Below are 17,353 nucleotides of genomic sequence, written 5' to 3'. Positions count from 1 at the left end.
TTAATGTCAATTCTTCACATTTACCAGACATACAAGGATTCGAGAGGATGTTTCTCATTCACCAACAGTGAAACAGATAAAGTGCACAGGCACAACAGATAAGATCAGTCCCTAATACTAAAATTTAAACATTTTTAGTATTAATTGTTGTCAACGTTACGTCTTTCTTCTGTTTTGCGCGCGCACATGGCTAATTTGCATACGCAAACAGGATTGGCTGGTTCCACTTGGCAAAAAACAGAACATATTTGTGAAAAAAAAAATGTAATTGAATACTGGACATGTTGAGCTTAAAAACATTTTAGTGACCATTAGTGACAAAAAATATTTGATTTTAAATTTTTTGACACAATTTAGGACCCCCTTTAAATTTTGCTTTTGAGGCTTTCAGGGGGTCTCATGGGTTAATCGGGGGGGTCGAGCCCCCCCGGACCCCCCCGGACCCCCCCATATTTCGCACTCTGGTCCCGCCGCCCCCCTGTCCTGAAGCCTGTTTCTGGAAGAGTTCGCCACGTACGATACACCTTTAAATGGCATCTTCTGTGTTTAGAATGCGGTAAATGGCGAATGTATTTGTGAAAAAACTATTTTAGCGACTTGTTTTAGAAATGTTAAAGCCTCCTCCATATAGGTATTGTTGGGGGAAAAGGTATGAGCTACTTTTAGAGAAGACGAAAAATGTGCATCGCCCTCCAGGACCGGTACCGGGCAGCTAGGGCTTAAAAAAACATCCGTTTTTATTAGTCTGATGTAACATGCTCATTTTCTGACGCCGATGGGAACCTAGAAACCAACTGTAAAATGGTGCCTTTTGGTGCATTTTCTCAGCACAGCCGATCTGGCAGCTGCCACCTCACACTAACGAAGCATCCAACCTGTGTTGCAACCTGAAATTCAGGGCTCCGACCCGCTGTTATCCGTAGACGAGCTATGAAGCACCTCGCCGTGTCGCTCTCGTGTTCCTTGAGTTTTTTGTGAAGGAGAATCGTGTCCTTTTGTTGCCTCTAACTGGCATTAATATGAGGATTCAGGTCACTGAAGGGCCTCCCAGCAGGACCCTGCAACAAGATCCAAAAATAATCATCAATTATTTGTTGTTGTTCAGATTACTATATAAAGACCTCAGTAAAAAACACAGAATAAACACACATCTAGTAGTTTAAGTGCTTATTGAAGAGAATTAATTTTGCATGTTTAAAGGTCATAGTTCAAAGGTCTTTCAAAAAGAGTTGTGCAGTATCATTTTGCTGAAAAATAAGTATATAGTATAGAATTAAATGTTTTATAAATTTTGAAGAGTCCAAAATATAAAGATATTTACTTCTGGTTACAATGCCAAAGACGCCAAAGGATCCAGCACCAATAGGGATAGTAGGGTAAAGTGACATGAGGCGGAGTTCTGGCGTTGCCAGATCTGTTATTGGCTTCTTCTCTGCGTTACATTTCTCAGATTCAAGCGGAACAAAAGGGTGAACATTGGTCAGCCTTTTTCTACGCTCTATCAGGAGGAGTGAATGCTGCTTGGAGAGACTTGATGCAACCTGCTGGGTTTCCTTAGAGAGGAAACTTTCTCACCAGCCTGGAGGATTGGATTAGAATTGACTTTGTAAAGAAATGACATGTGTTGAGAATTTGAGCTACATAAATAAAACTGAATTTTAATGTAATTGAATCCATTTATGTTATAATTTTTTTATAGTTATTATGTCATTATTACCTCCAACGACCAGAACGAGGTTTTCAGTCATTGGGGGCTGGAGAAGCTCTGCTCAGCTGTCACATTCTTCATGGTCACAATCACTGATACACAAACTGGCAGAATAATAATAAACAGGGATATATCTGAATTGTCATCTCTAATATTTTCTTACTCAGACATAAAAAAAAGTTTTTCTCTTTTTTTTTTTTGCAGAATTTCTTCACCCCAAACGACTTTTTTTCTTTCTTTTTAAATAACTATTTATATTGTCTCAAAGAAAAAGGACTAGCTATACAAGTGCAAGCCATTTACCTTTGCTCCAAGACGGTAAACAGATCCCGGGGTCAACCCACATTGAACTAAAAGAATCTTATTTTATTTTAACTTCATTTTTCATTTGTGTTATTTTAGCAGGTTTAAGGTTTAAAATGTTGATGGAGTTTTAGATTTACTATAGCTTACTTACACTACCTGTTACATGTTGTTGTATTTTAGGGAGACTTTAAAACAGCATTTGGCAAATTCTGGAACATTTGCTTTACTTGTTGATTAATATCCCATTTCTCTGTCAAATAAATAAGAGAACTAAGATTCAGAATGGCAACTGTTTAAAAAATCTGAATAAATATGTTGATACATACTATTTCTATAGCAGTATTTTTTGTTTAATGCATAAGAACAGTATGGGTGGAAATTTTTAACAGGCATGTTGGCATTTTAACAGGTAACCAGGCATGCATGTTTTTGAGCTGTGAGGGGAAGTCAGAGTGAACATGGAAAAAAACCAACTCATACATGCAGAAAAACATCGGCTGAAATTTGAAGCCAAGACCTTTTTGGCCTAAAGCGACGGTGCTATCCTCAGCTCATATTTCAAATACCATTTTTCACATATACGAGTTTCTTACTTAGACTTCAGCCTAACCTTACAGGTAGCCATACTGATTCAGTCACTTGTTAGAAAAACATTTTGACTTTATTTTTTTTTAAGTTTTAAAAATGGATACTTAAAAAAATCCAGTCATTGGAATCAGTAATAAAAAAAAACATGCGAAGAATAAAGAAGCTTTAAATGCACTTTGCTTTACTGTACACAGAATGAATGATGACGCTGGGATCTTACACCAGCCCACCTATTTTCTCCACGTCGCTGCTTCGTCACCACGGACCCCACCCACCTGATCGTGTCGGCAGCCTCGCTCACTGACTGCCTTTTTCAGTGTCTTTTTCTCACCACGCTTAGGAAACGTCCCAGAAATGGAAGAACCGGCTCCATCTGCGTAACGACAGCTGTCACCATTTCAGTCCAACTCAAGGTTTTACACAGCGGATCATCGTTCCTCGCTGTATTTGTGACGTGTTTTATAAATGATCCAGATATTTTAATAATCAGTCACATTTAATATTGGTCCATTTGTTTTATGTTGAATGAATTTCATAAGTCAGATAGACCCCAACAGAATGGGGGCTTTTTTAGAAGTAGGCTAACAGATCAAATGAAAAAAATGTGTTTTAGAAAATATGTAATATGCAGATTGAGGTCTACTGGCCTCAGTCTGCTTTTTAATATCTAGACCCCTTACAACAAAACTAGGACTGGTAAAGTTTTGTTCACCTTATAATTTCACTCTCCGTTCATTTTCTGTGAGAACACCCCTTTTTTACCCCTTCTGTCTTCTAACAGCCAAAAGCTTTAAACTCATCTGGATTTTATGCAATAGACCAACACAAAGTAGTGCAATAATGTGAAGTGGAAGGACAATTTAAAAATGTTTTTTAACCTTTTTACCAATAAAGATCTGAAAAAAGTTTGTGCATGTCTATTCACGCAGCCTGAAATATTCCTTTACAGAACCCTGCTTTGCTGCAGCTGCAGGCCTTTTGGCCCCAGGTCTAACAGCTCTCCACGTGTAAAGATTGTTTTGACCGCTGTAGAATGCCTCCAGCTCAGTTAGACTGGATGGAGATCGTATCTTAGCAGCAATGTTCAAGTGTTTCCACACTTTTCCCATTTAGATGCATGTCTGGACTTTGACTGGGCCAGTCTCACACACGATCACGCTTTTTATCTGAAGTAATCCATTGTAACTCTGGCTGTTCTGTTCGGGGTCATTGTCCTGCTGGAAGGTGAACCTGTGCCCCAGTCCCAGTATTGCCTGAAATTAGGATGCTCTGGCACCCACACACACACACACACACACACACAGAATGGTGCTGCAGCCACCATTTTCAGTCACCTTCGGGAGCTTTCAGCAAAGTGCAAGCAGGACTTTGTACGGCTTTCTTCTTGCCACTCTTCTATAAAGCCCTGATTTGATAAGCACACGATTCATAGCTATCCTGTTGACATTTTCTGCCGCCTGAGCTGTGAATCTCCACAGCTTCTTCGGAGTGACCATGCGCCTCTAGGGTTATTAAAGCTCAGGATGCTGTTTTATGAACTTACACTGCTGAACTTCTTCAGCACTCTGTCCCTGAGCTGTCTAACATGTTCCCTGGGCTTCTAGTGCTCTTTGTGAACTTCTGTCTTCTATAAACCTTCAAGGCCATGGCAGAGCAGCTGCACAGGATGACTTCTGGAAGTGTTGGTTGAAGTAGACTGTATTTGGAATAGGTCTGAATACAGATACAGATCATACCTTTGAAATTTCTATTCGTAGAAACATATGAAACACATGTATTGTTTTTCTTTTTGCTTCACAACGTCCTGTCGGTCTATCACATAAAAACAAAGTTTCAATGTTTCATTATGCTATCAAAAAAAAAAGCATCTATGGTTCATTTCTAGTAGTCTCTCTCTCAGAGAAAGTCTTTGCTCACTGAGGGATGTAGTCGTTTTGCATCGGCTAAAAGGAGTATATAATTGAATTACACACATTTTAATTGTTTCGTGGAGAAACTGTAATGGTGTTTCTTTAATGGTTATTAACTACAAGTATCACTTCAAACAAAGTAACCTGTTAAATTTTAATTGAATCTCTCAATTCAAGGACTTTCACCAATAAACTTTTTTCCGGAGTGTTTAAACAGCTGGAATTGATTTGAAAAGTAGGATCAAGAAAAGTAGTTGAGTGTGACGCTGCAGGAAAACAGAAGTGATTAAGTGCTGCTGAGGAACTTAATGACGCGCCTGAGAAAAGTAGCCAACGCATCTGTACTACACAAACGCAGATCAAGGGTTATTAGGCAAAAGGAATCTTGACCTATGATGCCACAGCAGTTGGAAGGAGATAATGGATGCATCCGTATGTGAGGGAAGTCCAGCAGATGAGCTCTCTGGGCCGCAGCGCTGACATCAGTGCTCCACATGGCCTTGAGACAAGACGTCAGCGCGGCAGCAGCACCTTCACAGCCGCTCAGGGTGGGAGGGTGTTCTCCGTCTTTAACCAATGAGCCACCAGAGCAAACACAACAAAATCAGGCAACTGCATCATAGTTTACGTGAGGGACATTCACAGATACACTATGTTTTTGATTTAAAAAGAGGGGAATTATCTGGAGATTCTTGAAAATGAAAGTGGGAATAAAGTTAAGACCTGCATTTGTTATGTTGTTTTTTTACTGACCCGCTTATTTTGTGTGTGTTTTATTCTTCTGTGGTGCTGGTTGTCATTTATTATCTCTTTTCCTGTGACATTACCGTGGAGGTCTAAGTAATTTTCTGCATCATAATTTGATCAATATTTACGCATCTTGACGGAAATGAGACGTTAGATGACACAGTATCTGATGGCAGTGGCGTAAGCAGGGACTGTTTGTTTCAGCGCTCATCTCCAGCCTGATCCGTCACCATCTGCTGACTGTCAGATTGTAGAAACAAAGGGGCAAAAGGACTGGATCTGGTCCATTAGACAGAAATAAACCATGTCCAGGCTGCGCTATGTTGTCTGTGTGCTGGCTATTGTTAAAAGAGCCTTATTAGGCTCTTATGACAATGTGCTATAAAATAAAGAACATGTGAAAAATGTGTTTACCAAAATATTTAATGCATCTCTTCTCAGATTTTATTTTCTTAGATTTCTATTTATTATTATTTTCTGAAAGGTAATTTTGGGCCATATTCCATTTATTGATAATAGGTGGCCTATATAATAAGGCTTTTTTTACAAGACTCTGGAGAAAAAACGGAAAAGATGGTACGGAATTGAAGAATTCATTGACAGTATCCATAAACATCTAGGCAAGTTTCTGTTTGTGTTATTGTAAAACAAATCATTTCAGAACATAACTCATTTTCTTATGACACTCAGGAAGGTTTCTGAGATATTATTCATATTTGTATATAAATAAAAGCGTTAGATGTTTTTCTAATTCAGTGAACATATCTGACATCTACTTTTTACGAAGGTGTTATAATATACAGAGCTGAAAAAAGTTGAAAGCCGATGTTTGCAGACACTGTAACCAAACACACGTGACCTTTTTTTCACCTCACTGTCTAACATTGAATCAGACTAAACTTTTCCTGTTTGGGTCGGTCAGGGTTCCCAAAAGAATTTATATTTGCTTAATGCCCAAATAATAGCAGTAATAGTTTTTACATTATTTATATTATTCATTAGTATAACTTTCTTTATTCATCCTGACAGAACTGGTGTAACAGTCTCAACTTTGCAGGCCACTTTCCTTAGACGCACCTTTCACAAAATTTCTTGGGGACTGAGATCATGGCTTTGCAAAGGCCACTCCAAAACAGTGCCGTTGTTCTTAACTGGCTTTGTAACGTATTTGCCTGTACGCCAGGGTCTTTGTCCATTTGTTAGACTCAGTTGTAACCAATCTGTTATGATGTCATCTGCTTTGGGAAGTGCACCATTCCCTCCTGCAGTAAAAAAAACCCTATAATTTGATGCTGCCAGTACCGTACTTTGCAGTTATGATGGTGTTCTTGGACTAGCAGCCTTCTCTCAAATGTAAGAAAAGTCGTTATGGCAGATATTTTAATTTTAGTCCCATTAGAGTCTTGGTTCCTGTGTTAAATTCCAGACTATGATCTGTATTTCAGTGTTGTTTTTGGAGTAATGGCGTCATCCTCTCTAAGTGGCCTTTCAGCCCATGTTCACTATTAGAATAACAGCATCTCCACAGTTATTGTTATTGTTTAGTTTTTGTTAGCACAGTAATACAAATTTTTTACATACAAAGAAGATGCTTTAAATGCAGTTTTATTGTCACATAACTGATCTATAATAACACTACTACTATAGTTTTTTTTATTGTTAGTGGTAGAGTAGTAGTTGGTGCAGTAATAGTGTTATCATTAACTACCTTTTATCATAATTGCGCCTAATTTTGGTTATTTAGAGTAGTTACCCTTTTGTATTTGTACATAATTACCTTATTTATTGTTATCAGCAGTCATATTGTATTTTTGTTTTTATTGTAAATCTTATTATGGTTTTGATCAATGTTTTGCACAGTTTGTTTCTCTACAACACAAAAAAACACATCAATACAGAATACAGAACGTGTAAATATTTTGATTTCTTATCAGTATTCGCATTTGGGACTATACCTGGCACTCTGAGCACTAAAAAAACGTGTTGATCCAAATTAAAATTTGCTAAATAGATACAGTAGAACGTACCATTTGACTACGACTGATTGATGCAACAGTTATTGAGATTCCATATTGCATTTATGAGTCAATGCATATCTAAATCATCTATTTTATAAGGGGTGTTCTTACAGGAATCCTTATGATATTAATTTTAGAACAAATTACTTTTTAGATTTAAACGTCTTCTCTGGAATAAGGGGCATTTATCAAATTTTTAACCTTAATCTTCAATAATCTCCCAGAGAAAGTCAATATGTTTTCTTTCAGTGTAAACATATAATGCATTACGTTATAGTTACAATAACGGGACTACCTGTTTTGTTTTTATTTTATTTATTTATTAGCCACCAAGGTTACCGACTACCGGAGACAGCCACCCGGCAAATACAGCGTGAGAGAGAACTTCCGCATTCCCATGCTTCTTAAACGTGACCGGCACGACACACGTGACGACATATCGACCAGTGGCGTCGTCTCTCTGAAAAACACGTCCGAGTTCACGTTTGATTGGGCTCGTGTTGCATTTAATACCGTTAGAATTAATAGATGTTTAAACGGAATCGCAGACATCAGAACCAGTTTTGATCGCTAAGTTGCTTCATACAACAACAATTTTTAGTTCAGTCCCACTTATTAAAGACATTTAAGCACAATATACAAAAAAAGGTAAAAATAAAATAAATTAAATTGAAATATTTTATTCTTGTAAAGCAAAAGACCGAGTCTGCCATCCCTTAAGTTATCTTAACAAACAAAATCACACCGTCTGACGAACAAGCAAAAACATTTTATTATACCAGTAGTATTCATATTGTTTCTTCACAAAAATCCCCGCTTCAACCCACAACGTCATGCAACATTTTGCAAAATTGCTTGATATTTAAAAATGAATTTTGTTCAAAATGTAAACATTCAGTTGTGGACAAATAAGAGTTTAAAATGTGTTATTTTCTTATTTTCAACGGTTCATAAACTAAAAGCTGGTCGCGGGGTGGGGACGCCTCTCCTGTAAAAACCCACGGACCATGAATGCACCGTGAAGCCGGTATAAAATTGAGCCGAACATGCGCAGTGGCGTCAACCGTTATGAAACACAGTGGACAAGTGGAGCACAGACAGTACACGGTGGGCTTCTCAGGCGACGGCTGTTAACCTGCACGCTGAAGAAATGCTTCTTTCTCTGGGCTTGACATAAATATCACCCCCGGGGAGCCAGCACAAGGTAAGGCGAGGAGGAATTCGTGCTTTGTGTGTTTTAGTCGACGCTAAAAAGCAGCTGGATAGAAACAGGTTACATAAGCTCCGCTCCGGTGACCCCGTTTTGGCCGACTTAATGCGGTTTCCTAGCAGACAAGTAAACTAAACTTCCTCCTGCTTAAATTGACATCTGTTTTCAAGGTTATTGGTGTCAACACGGGGGATTGAGCTATTATCTATGTTTAGTTTAATAATAATTGTAATTTTCGAGTTGATATAAGGTATATTGCAAGATTTCAGGCCCCATTCAGAACAGTCGATGTGACCTAATTTCTATTCCTCGGAGTCGGAGTCGCTGACCTGTTAGTGTTGGAAGGAAGCGCCTGTTTTTATGATCAAAACGCAGCTTTTTAACTTTTTTTATATAGTTTGTAAGAAAGTAATTACCCTTAGCAACAATTATTATCAAAAATTATCGCAAACTATTTTAAGAGGATGTGTTTTCTAGGCGTCATTTTGGTCAAACCTGTAATAATAATCCACGAAGTTCTGTTACAGTATTAACATTTTAATAAAGCTTGAGATGGATGATAAAGTGAAATTTGAAACAGTCAAATAAGTTTTTAAAAATAAAGGTTTTCTGATTATGAATGAATGGATTTTCACTTATTAAATGCAAATTCTTCTTATTCAGCCTTGTGTTATTCTCATTTTGAGTTATATAGTTTGTTTTAATACTTTTAAAATAAAGTATTAGTAGTTTTTAAAGTGTCTGATAAATAAAGTTGATTAGGTATTCTAAATTGTAGCAGAATTGATTTAATTTAATATTTCTGACTTGAATCTGCATTAAATTGAAGTGTATTAAAGTCAAATGGGTTGAACAGAATGAATTTACACATACTTTGATTTGAATCTAACTGTATTACATTGGAATGAATATGATGTATTTATATCTAAAATCATAGTAAAACGTTTGAATTATTATTTGATTATTTGATGGATTGATTTGGATTAATTAGGGTTGAAAAACTGGATTGAACTTGAAATTGGACTGGATTAACCTAATCGTATTAAATGGATCAATGAACTTTAATTGAAGGTTTTCTGATTGTAAATAAATGAAACTGTCTGAAATAAATCTATGTGGATGAATTTGGGGTGATTAATTAAGATTTCAGTCTGTATGTTGCTAAACTGTGTAAGAATATTTTTGAATGACTCAAATTTGTTTTGACTCACTAAAAGGATATGAATGAAATCTGACTGTGTGAGAATGAACTGTGTGTAATTTGTTGGATGAATTGGATTCTGTAGCCATTAGACAGAGTTTTATTGAATTGGACTAAGCTGGATTGGTAAATTAATGTAGTAATTAATGTAATCTTAGTGTTTTTATATTGAATCTGATGGATTTAGAGTGAATGAGTTAAGTTGAAAACATATCTGATTGTTTTAAATTAAAATCAAGTGAATTTAATTTAATTTGAGTCCAATCTCTACCTGTTTTTACTTTAAAGTGCGTTGTCATTACTTTGTGTTGAAGTGATGCAGTATAAATTAATTTAATTAATCACGGTTGCTCCAGAATCAGTATGTTTGCGTAGTAAACGACTTTTTAACACAGGAAAAACGACGACGTCTGTGTGAAAGAGCTGCGTTTGTGTGTGTGAAGTATAAATGAAGAGTAGAACGGCCGGGCTCGTCGGGAGCCAGCGTCCTGTAATGCCGTTTTAATATTATTTTATCTTCTCAGCCTTTCATGAGTAATCCCAGTCCGTCTGTTAACTGCTTGGCAGCGGGTGTAGAAAGCTCCTGAGGTGGAGCACACCTCCGCGGCAGCGTCATGAACCCTGCTGCGAGCTGAAGGAGGTTGCTGCTGTGTCCCGTATTCTGCCCGCGGGGTCGTTGATGGCTTTTTTAATGACAAACCTTTAAACAAGATGTTTTTTTTTTTTTTTTTACCTTTTATCTCAAAATGAATAAAATAAAGTGGAAACCCATTTTCAGTGTCTGGCAATAGGGCTGGACGATAATTCGATAACAATATGTAGCGATCGATAGAAAAAAGGTGAATAAAAAGTTAAATAGAATAACAATTTTCCTTCCTTTTGCATTCTAGCCTGTCATTATAGGTTAATATTCCAGTCGTTACATCCTCCCAACCAATCACAACGCAGACCAAGGAACCAAGCTCCGCCCCTTTAAAGAGTTCAGATAGCTTTCTTTTTAAAAATCTTGCAGTTTTGCTAAAAAGTTGTTTGAATAACGGTTTGAATATGAATTCAGTGTTTGTGTGTTCTGTATCTAAAATAGATAATAAAGCAACAGCATAAAATATGTTATGAATTTGTTGATAATTATCGATATCGATCAATATGATTTCTATATTAGTGATATGCTTTTTTCCTATATCGTCCAGCCCTATCTGGCAGGAAGTAATGTGGTACCGTGTCTTAGTTGCCGCGTACTGTGGGATTTAGACCGACTGGTAACTCCATTGAGAAACCCGGCCGGCAGGAGAACCTGCAGGACGAGCCAAGCAGCAGCTTGGCTTCCGATGGATGAGCCGTTTCTAATTAGCACGTCTGCCATCGACGTTCTGTTCGACTTCCTCCGCCTTCAGCTGTTCAGTTCAACGGCCGGCTTCCAGCCCGCGGTCTCCCGCCGTCTGTGGGCTTTGAATATTTTTGGTCAGACGGGGGAAAATACCAGCTTTGGTTCTGACGGGCTTTTCTGTAGCGATGCCTCCAGAAAGGCGGGAGCGATCTGTTTGTGTTCCTGTGTGCCAGCCAAGGATCAGGAGATGAGCTCATGAATGGCTTTCCTGAGGCTGGCTTCCTCCTCCGACAAAAAAGGCTTCACTTGGCAACTTTTAGGAGAAGCTTTTAGATCTGCAGCAAAAGTTAGGCTTCTCTTTTTTTAGTATCTTATTTTTTAAGCTTTGACCTTTACTTCTCTGGGCAAACCGTTTCCCAGACGTCCCAGACCACCGGAAGGAGAGTTGGTCAGAGAAGGAGCTCTGCCCCAGTCCATCCTCACGGTTCCTGCACAATCTCAGCCTGTCCTTAACGGTTTCTGGTGACTTCTTGTCCAAAAGCCCAAAAGTTTTCACCAAAATGTAATTTCAAATGAGCCTTCTGGCAGCGTGGAGCAAGCTCTGCACTGGTGGCTGCTGTAGCGGTTCAGGAAACGGCTCGTCCTGCTGCACCATTCCCTGCAGCCGGTTCCTGCGTCTGAGGCAGTTTTGATGCTAAATGGGGGGGATTTATATATGTTTTATGTTAGGTAAGCAGAACTGGGGCAGGTCTAAGTTGTGTTCTCACTCTCCAGGAACATCTAATGACATCATGACTGTGGGTGCATCCCTTAGTGTCACCTGTTGAACTACCTGCTGGATACTTTGAAGGCCAATGATAAAACGATGTCTCTGTCTCAGCTCATCTGTTTCGTCTCAGGTTTGCTCCTTCTGGGCACAGACGCTTGACAGTTTTCGTTCCTCCTCTCCAGAACAAGATGGCCCCAAATTCCATCCACTGGTTCCGTAAGGGACTGCGTCTCCACGACAACCCCGCACTACGGGAGGCGGTCCGGGGCGCCGGCACCGTGCGCTGCGTTTACTTCCTGGACCCGTGGTTTGCAGGCTCCTCTAATGTCGGAGTCAACAGGTGGAGGTAAGAACCCAGTTTGAGCATCGTGTACCTCGGGCTCCAAACACTCGCTCAGTGGCTTCTCACTCTCTCATAAAGTGAACTGCGGGAAAGTTAAACATGTTTTGCTCATTTGTAATGTTTTTTGCAAGGAAAATGGCCGTCATGGGTGCCTTTAGATGTGTTTAATGCAGGGATCTGCAACCTATTGGAAAGTGAAAAGGGTTTTATAAACATGCTAAATAAAACCTTTTATTTTGAAAGCAACGGGAATGAAACAAAAAAAAATATTTTTATATTTTCAGGTTGCAAAACAAAATAGAACTTTTACAAAGGGGGAAAAAAAATTAATTTTGTAAAATGATACCTGGCGAGTGAGCACTTTCTATAAATGTGGAAATGTAGAAAGATGCACATCCAATCAAAAAATGTGAAGCACATAGTTTCAAATAAAAAAAAGCATAAAATTACTTTTAAAAGTATAAGCGCTGTGTTTTGGGAAAATATCCATTAAAAATGGTCAAACTGTTGGAACTACGACCTGTTCAGGCCCGCAGAACGGTGGCTGTGTGTTGGAGGGGTATGGATGCTAAAGATGGGCAAAAGGACTTATAATGATAAATAGCATGCTGTTGGAAAAATTAGACGCAACAGCTTATTGAAACTATTAAAAACTAAAAAAGAATTTTAAGTCCCACATGGACCATCCCTTTCATCTTAAAAATTAGAAATTGGAACAAATATATTTTTCGGATTATAAATTGTTCCAGAATATAAATCGTATGAGTCAAAAAATGCATCATAAAGAGGAAAAAACATACATAAGTCACACTGGACTATACACATTTATTCAGACATTTATTTCACACAATCCAAGACTAAAAACTGACATTTAATCTGGTAAATCAACTTATTAAATTACACAGCTGCATACAGAACTGGCAGAATAACATGGAACATACCTGGGAGGATGAATGGGGTAAATTAGCAACTCCTACCCAGCAAAGTTTTATCCAGCACATTTCAGCATATCGTTACACTGAAAGTTGTCAAAATTACGCTGAAATTAGACCATTTAATTAGACCACTGAAATTAGAACCTTAAAGTGGTATCTGCTCTGATCGGGCGCGTTGCATGTGGAAACGAGGACTGTAAATCCTGCAGCAGATTTCAGCTGGGAACCAGAACCAGGAGGCTGCAGTTCTCCGTCTGGCAGCATGATGTCAGCATTTCTCTGATTTACAAGCTTCGTCTGACTGTTAGGGATCAGAAATGGAGAGTTGGGGAGAAATCGGTGAAACACGGCAAACACAAGAGTTAAATTAATTGCTGGAATTAATATTTTTATTTTTTACTTGTTTTTCCACTAGTCAGTGCTTTAATTTTTTTCTTTTAAGTGCCACAGAGAAACTAAACATGTTTGTAGAAAACAATTGTTCGAGTTTTTGTGATGTTTCGGCATAAAATAACTAAAAACGCAAGTCGGATATCACAGGCTGTGAGCTGGAGGAGCCGTTCAGCTTCAAGGTGCCTTTGGTTTAAATCTGCTTTCAGCTAATCCTCATTGTGGAGGTCAGCCTGCAGGTAGATGTAACGCTCAACCAGGCATGTTGGTTCACGTGAGTGTGCAGTCTGCAGGGGGGGGGGGCTCTCAGAGGTCACTGGCCTTTCTGGTTTGTGTCTCCATGTGTCTATTTTTAGCTGATTACAGCAGAAATCAATGATGTCTGCGGCCCAGTACAGTCCAGCTGATGAGGAGGTCTGATAATGATGGAGGGTCACCTGTGGTTCCTGTAGGAAACGTTAGACAATGAAACAAAGGGCAGATTCTGAAGCTTAATTTATAAAAAAAACTCTTATGGTTCACATGTAAATGCGGCTGACAAGCACCTTCATAACACTAAAGTTTTTATAGTTCATTTTTATTATTAATGACATTGTGGTGGCTGTTTTTGTTTTTTCTCAGTAAAATCTGCAGAAAGCGAATCTTTAACACGTGTTTTAAGACTCGCCGAGCAGCTTGAACTCTTACCTGCGCCGAGCTGTTCTGACACCTGTGAGCGGCAGAAACATCATCCAATTAGCTTTGGGGATTTTACTGTAAAGGCGACTTAAAATGCACATTTGTTTGTTTTCATGCAGACGCATTTAGGTTGAAGGTAGAATCGGGTTTTTTTATTGTATCTGACCAGTCTGTTTTCTGATTTACTGCTTGTGCAGGAGTTTGCTGTTTCAAATTTAAACGTCTTTTTTATTTTTTTATTTTTGTTTTTTTATCTTCCTTTTTTGGTAACAATCTGCAGAAACCAGAAGTCACTGAGCTGGAAGCTGCTTTTGTGACTGAAGAGCAAATGTTTTAGACCTTTATTTAATCAGGTAAAGCCTTGTTGAGATTAAAATCTCTTTTCACAGAGGGGCCTGGCAGTTTCCCTACAACCCAAACTAACATTTGTACGCCAAAGCTCATCAAACGTTAAATTAGTCTGACAATCTGATGCACGTAAGAGGAATCTGGCGAACAGATGGAGGCTTTACCCTTCATTACCTCTCTGGGGATATCTATTATTCTGAGGTGAAAACTAGTAAGTCCTCAGAGGTGTAAATAATACGCCGTTTTTCCACTAACAAAGAGAAACGTATGTGCAATCAGTGTAATATAGGTCACTGTGTCAGTGCATGGAGCGGTTATGTGATCGTGACCTACTTGTGGCGAGGCTCTTCCTGTGTGGCCAGTTACCCAACGGATACGCCACGCTGCAGCGCAGGTAAAAGCAGCGTGCAGCTCTGTGAGCTTCTCATAACCCTCGCTGACACAAAACAAAACACGTCGCCGTTTATTACCGCCAGAAATGCACAGGGTCCGCTGAGCACGCCGCCTGACGTCCCTGACGTCGTTGCATTCTCGTGTCAAAGAGCAGCAGGTCGTCCTGAATCCTGAGAGCTTCAGAGCTCCCAGATGTGAAGACGCGTTCGTGCCGCACACAGAGACAACGTGGATGTTTGCAGATGTTGGTCGTTCTGCAGTGGGCTGGATGTCCTTTGGGATAAATACCAGCTTATTAACACAGTTCAGACTCACAATCAAAGTTGTAACAAGCGTAGAAATGTAAAAAAAAAAAATCAGTTTTCAGCTTTGGCACAGAAACCAACGTTTCAACACTGTCTCTGTTAGGGGTGTCAAAAGTATCCCTACTCTGAAAAGTAACGATACTCAAACGCTGTATCTGGATACAATACTAACTTGGCATGGTATGGATGCTAAATATTTTAGCATATTAGGCAAACGAATGAGGGGAAACCCAAAGATCTCAAAAAGCCTGTGAGCAAACGGTGCTTTAACGTGTCGACAACAAAGCAGCTCAACAAACTTGGCTAAACATGTTTAAGGACCGACACGCTGGCCTTCATGATGAATTCCTACAGCTTAATGAATTAAAGTTCCTGTTAATAATTTAATATATTAAAATATTACTTGTGTTATTGCGACCGGTGTTCTGCATTACTGTTGTGTGATTGGCTGTGGCTAGCATGCTGCTAGGAATGTTATTTAGTATTAATTTGCAACAATTTAACTAGCATCTATGATTCTGTTGAGAAGGTGTGCTCCATGTTGAGACTGGAAAAGATTTTTTCATGTTAAGAAAATACTTTTTATGCCTTTTTAATTGTAATTTTTTTTATCCCTGTGGTATTGAATATTTTCCTGGGTATTGATATGGAGTTTGAAATTTTAGTATCGTGACAACCCTAATCTCTGTCTCCAAAGTTACAAGTGAACCTCCATGAATTCAGCCTAATTATAGTTTCAGTGTTAATCTATTTTTATAGTTATTGCCAAAAAACTAAAAATCTTGTTTTAATCATTTCTTATTTATTGTGAAACATGTCCCACAACTGGACGTTTCCCGACCCGCACTGGGCCCTGAACCCTTACTTTTGGTACCACAGAACATCTTTTTTCTACTTTTGCTAAATAAATAGCTTTTCATAGGCCATAAATATGCTTTAGATCTGAATCACATGCCAGGAAATGTTAATTGTCTTAAAAGTTTCAGGAAAATATTTTCCATCTTCCTGTCTTCAGGTAAACTGAGTTTATTTAAGCTGATTTATTTATTTATTCCACCATTGCTTCTGTTTGTTTAAATGTCTTTTAATATTAGACCTTAATATAAGACTGATCCAGATAGCAAAACTGCATTGTTATGAAACCTAAAACCAAAAACATGGGCTCTGGTTAGTTACTGACAGATTTATATAAAAAATTGAGTTTTTCTGCTCTTTAGTTCAACTCTACAGTTTTGTTTTTTTGTTTGTTTTTTTTTTTGTTTTTTTTGCCATTATTCAGTCAGCTTCAGAGAGAGGGCGAATAAAAATCTGACTATGCCCTTCTCAGGCTTCTTGTGCGTGTGTGTGCACAAGCAGGAATGAGGTTACTGGGCTGAGGGCTTGTTATGCTGAAGCTGAAGCTGTATGTGTCCGCTCCATCAGATGTAGGCCAGAGCTGTTGTATAAAGGCGGAAAGAAAACTGCACAATAAACCTTCAGAAAGGCATCTAAACAGGGAATCCTGCTTAGATGCTCCTGACTGTCTGGTTAACCTGTTGACATTACTATTGAAACCTGGTTGAACTAAGCATAAACTTAAACTAGAGACTCGAGTATTTCTTAGTCTCATCCATGGGGGGAAGAAAATTAGCACATTCATTAAAACCTCACTCCATTACTGATCCGTGGTCAGTTAGCAACTGCTACTTCCTGTTTCTTCATTACGCTGTGCATCGCCTGGTTAATGAGCTACAAACCAGTAAATGGAAACGCGTCGCATTCGCATTTTATTTTATTTTTTCCAACATTTTAAAAGTTCGCATGAGAACCTGATGGAAACACAGCTATTGTAACTTCCTGAGCTCCATGAGACCCTAACCCAATTACTTTCCTGTAAAGAGGAAGCTCAGCATTGCCAGTAATTTTCCTCTGGCTGGTTTTACTCTGTCCAAAGAGGCTCAGCTTGTGCAGCGCAGCAATCCTGCAACGCTGAAAGACAGAAGGCCATCAGAGGCATCATGAAGGTGCACGGTATAAATAAGATTTAGACTGTTTAAGTCTTTCTTTGATCAGCTGATGAACAGCCTATTTGAGTTTAAATGTGGTTTTCAAGGATTTTCCTCCTCTACTTTTTTGTTCTCTGCTCCTGTTTCAGCTTCTCCTTATCGTTCAGCTTATCGTTTCTGTTTTTTCCAGTT

The 17,353-nt window shown here is 38.7% G+C and overlaps 1 protein-coding gene across 1 annotated transcript in view; it reads left to right on the top strand.

Annotated features, from left to right (window-relative positions):
• Positions 1-8,341: 8,341 nt before the first annotated feature.
• The window catches only part of LOC105938336 (cryptochrome-1), a 28,701-nt gene continuing 19,689 nt past the window's right edge, over positions 8,342-17,353 (top strand). The window contains exons 1-2 of the mRNA XM_036142485.1: positions 8,342-8,481; positions 11,967-12,130. Of these exons, the coding sequence (XP_035998378.1) occupies positions 11,973-12,130 (158 nt within the window). The 5' untranslated portion in view covers positions 8,342-8,481; positions 11,967-11,972. The remainder of the gene's footprint in view (positions 8,482-11,966; positions 12,131-17,353) is intronic.

The sequence above is a fragment of the Fundulus heteroclitus genome, chromosome 1 (genome assembly GCF_011125445.2).
Source record: "Fundulus heteroclitus isolate FHET01 chromosome 1, MU-UCD_Fhet_4.1, whole genome shotgun sequence".
NCBI classification, from domain to species: domain Eukaryota; kingdom Metazoa; phylum Chordata; class Actinopteri; order Cyprinodontiformes; family Fundulidae; genus Fundulus; species Fundulus heteroclitus.
The sequence above is the reverse complement of the archived record's forward strand: the minus strand, read 5'-3'. Positions and strand labels throughout refer to the sequence as shown.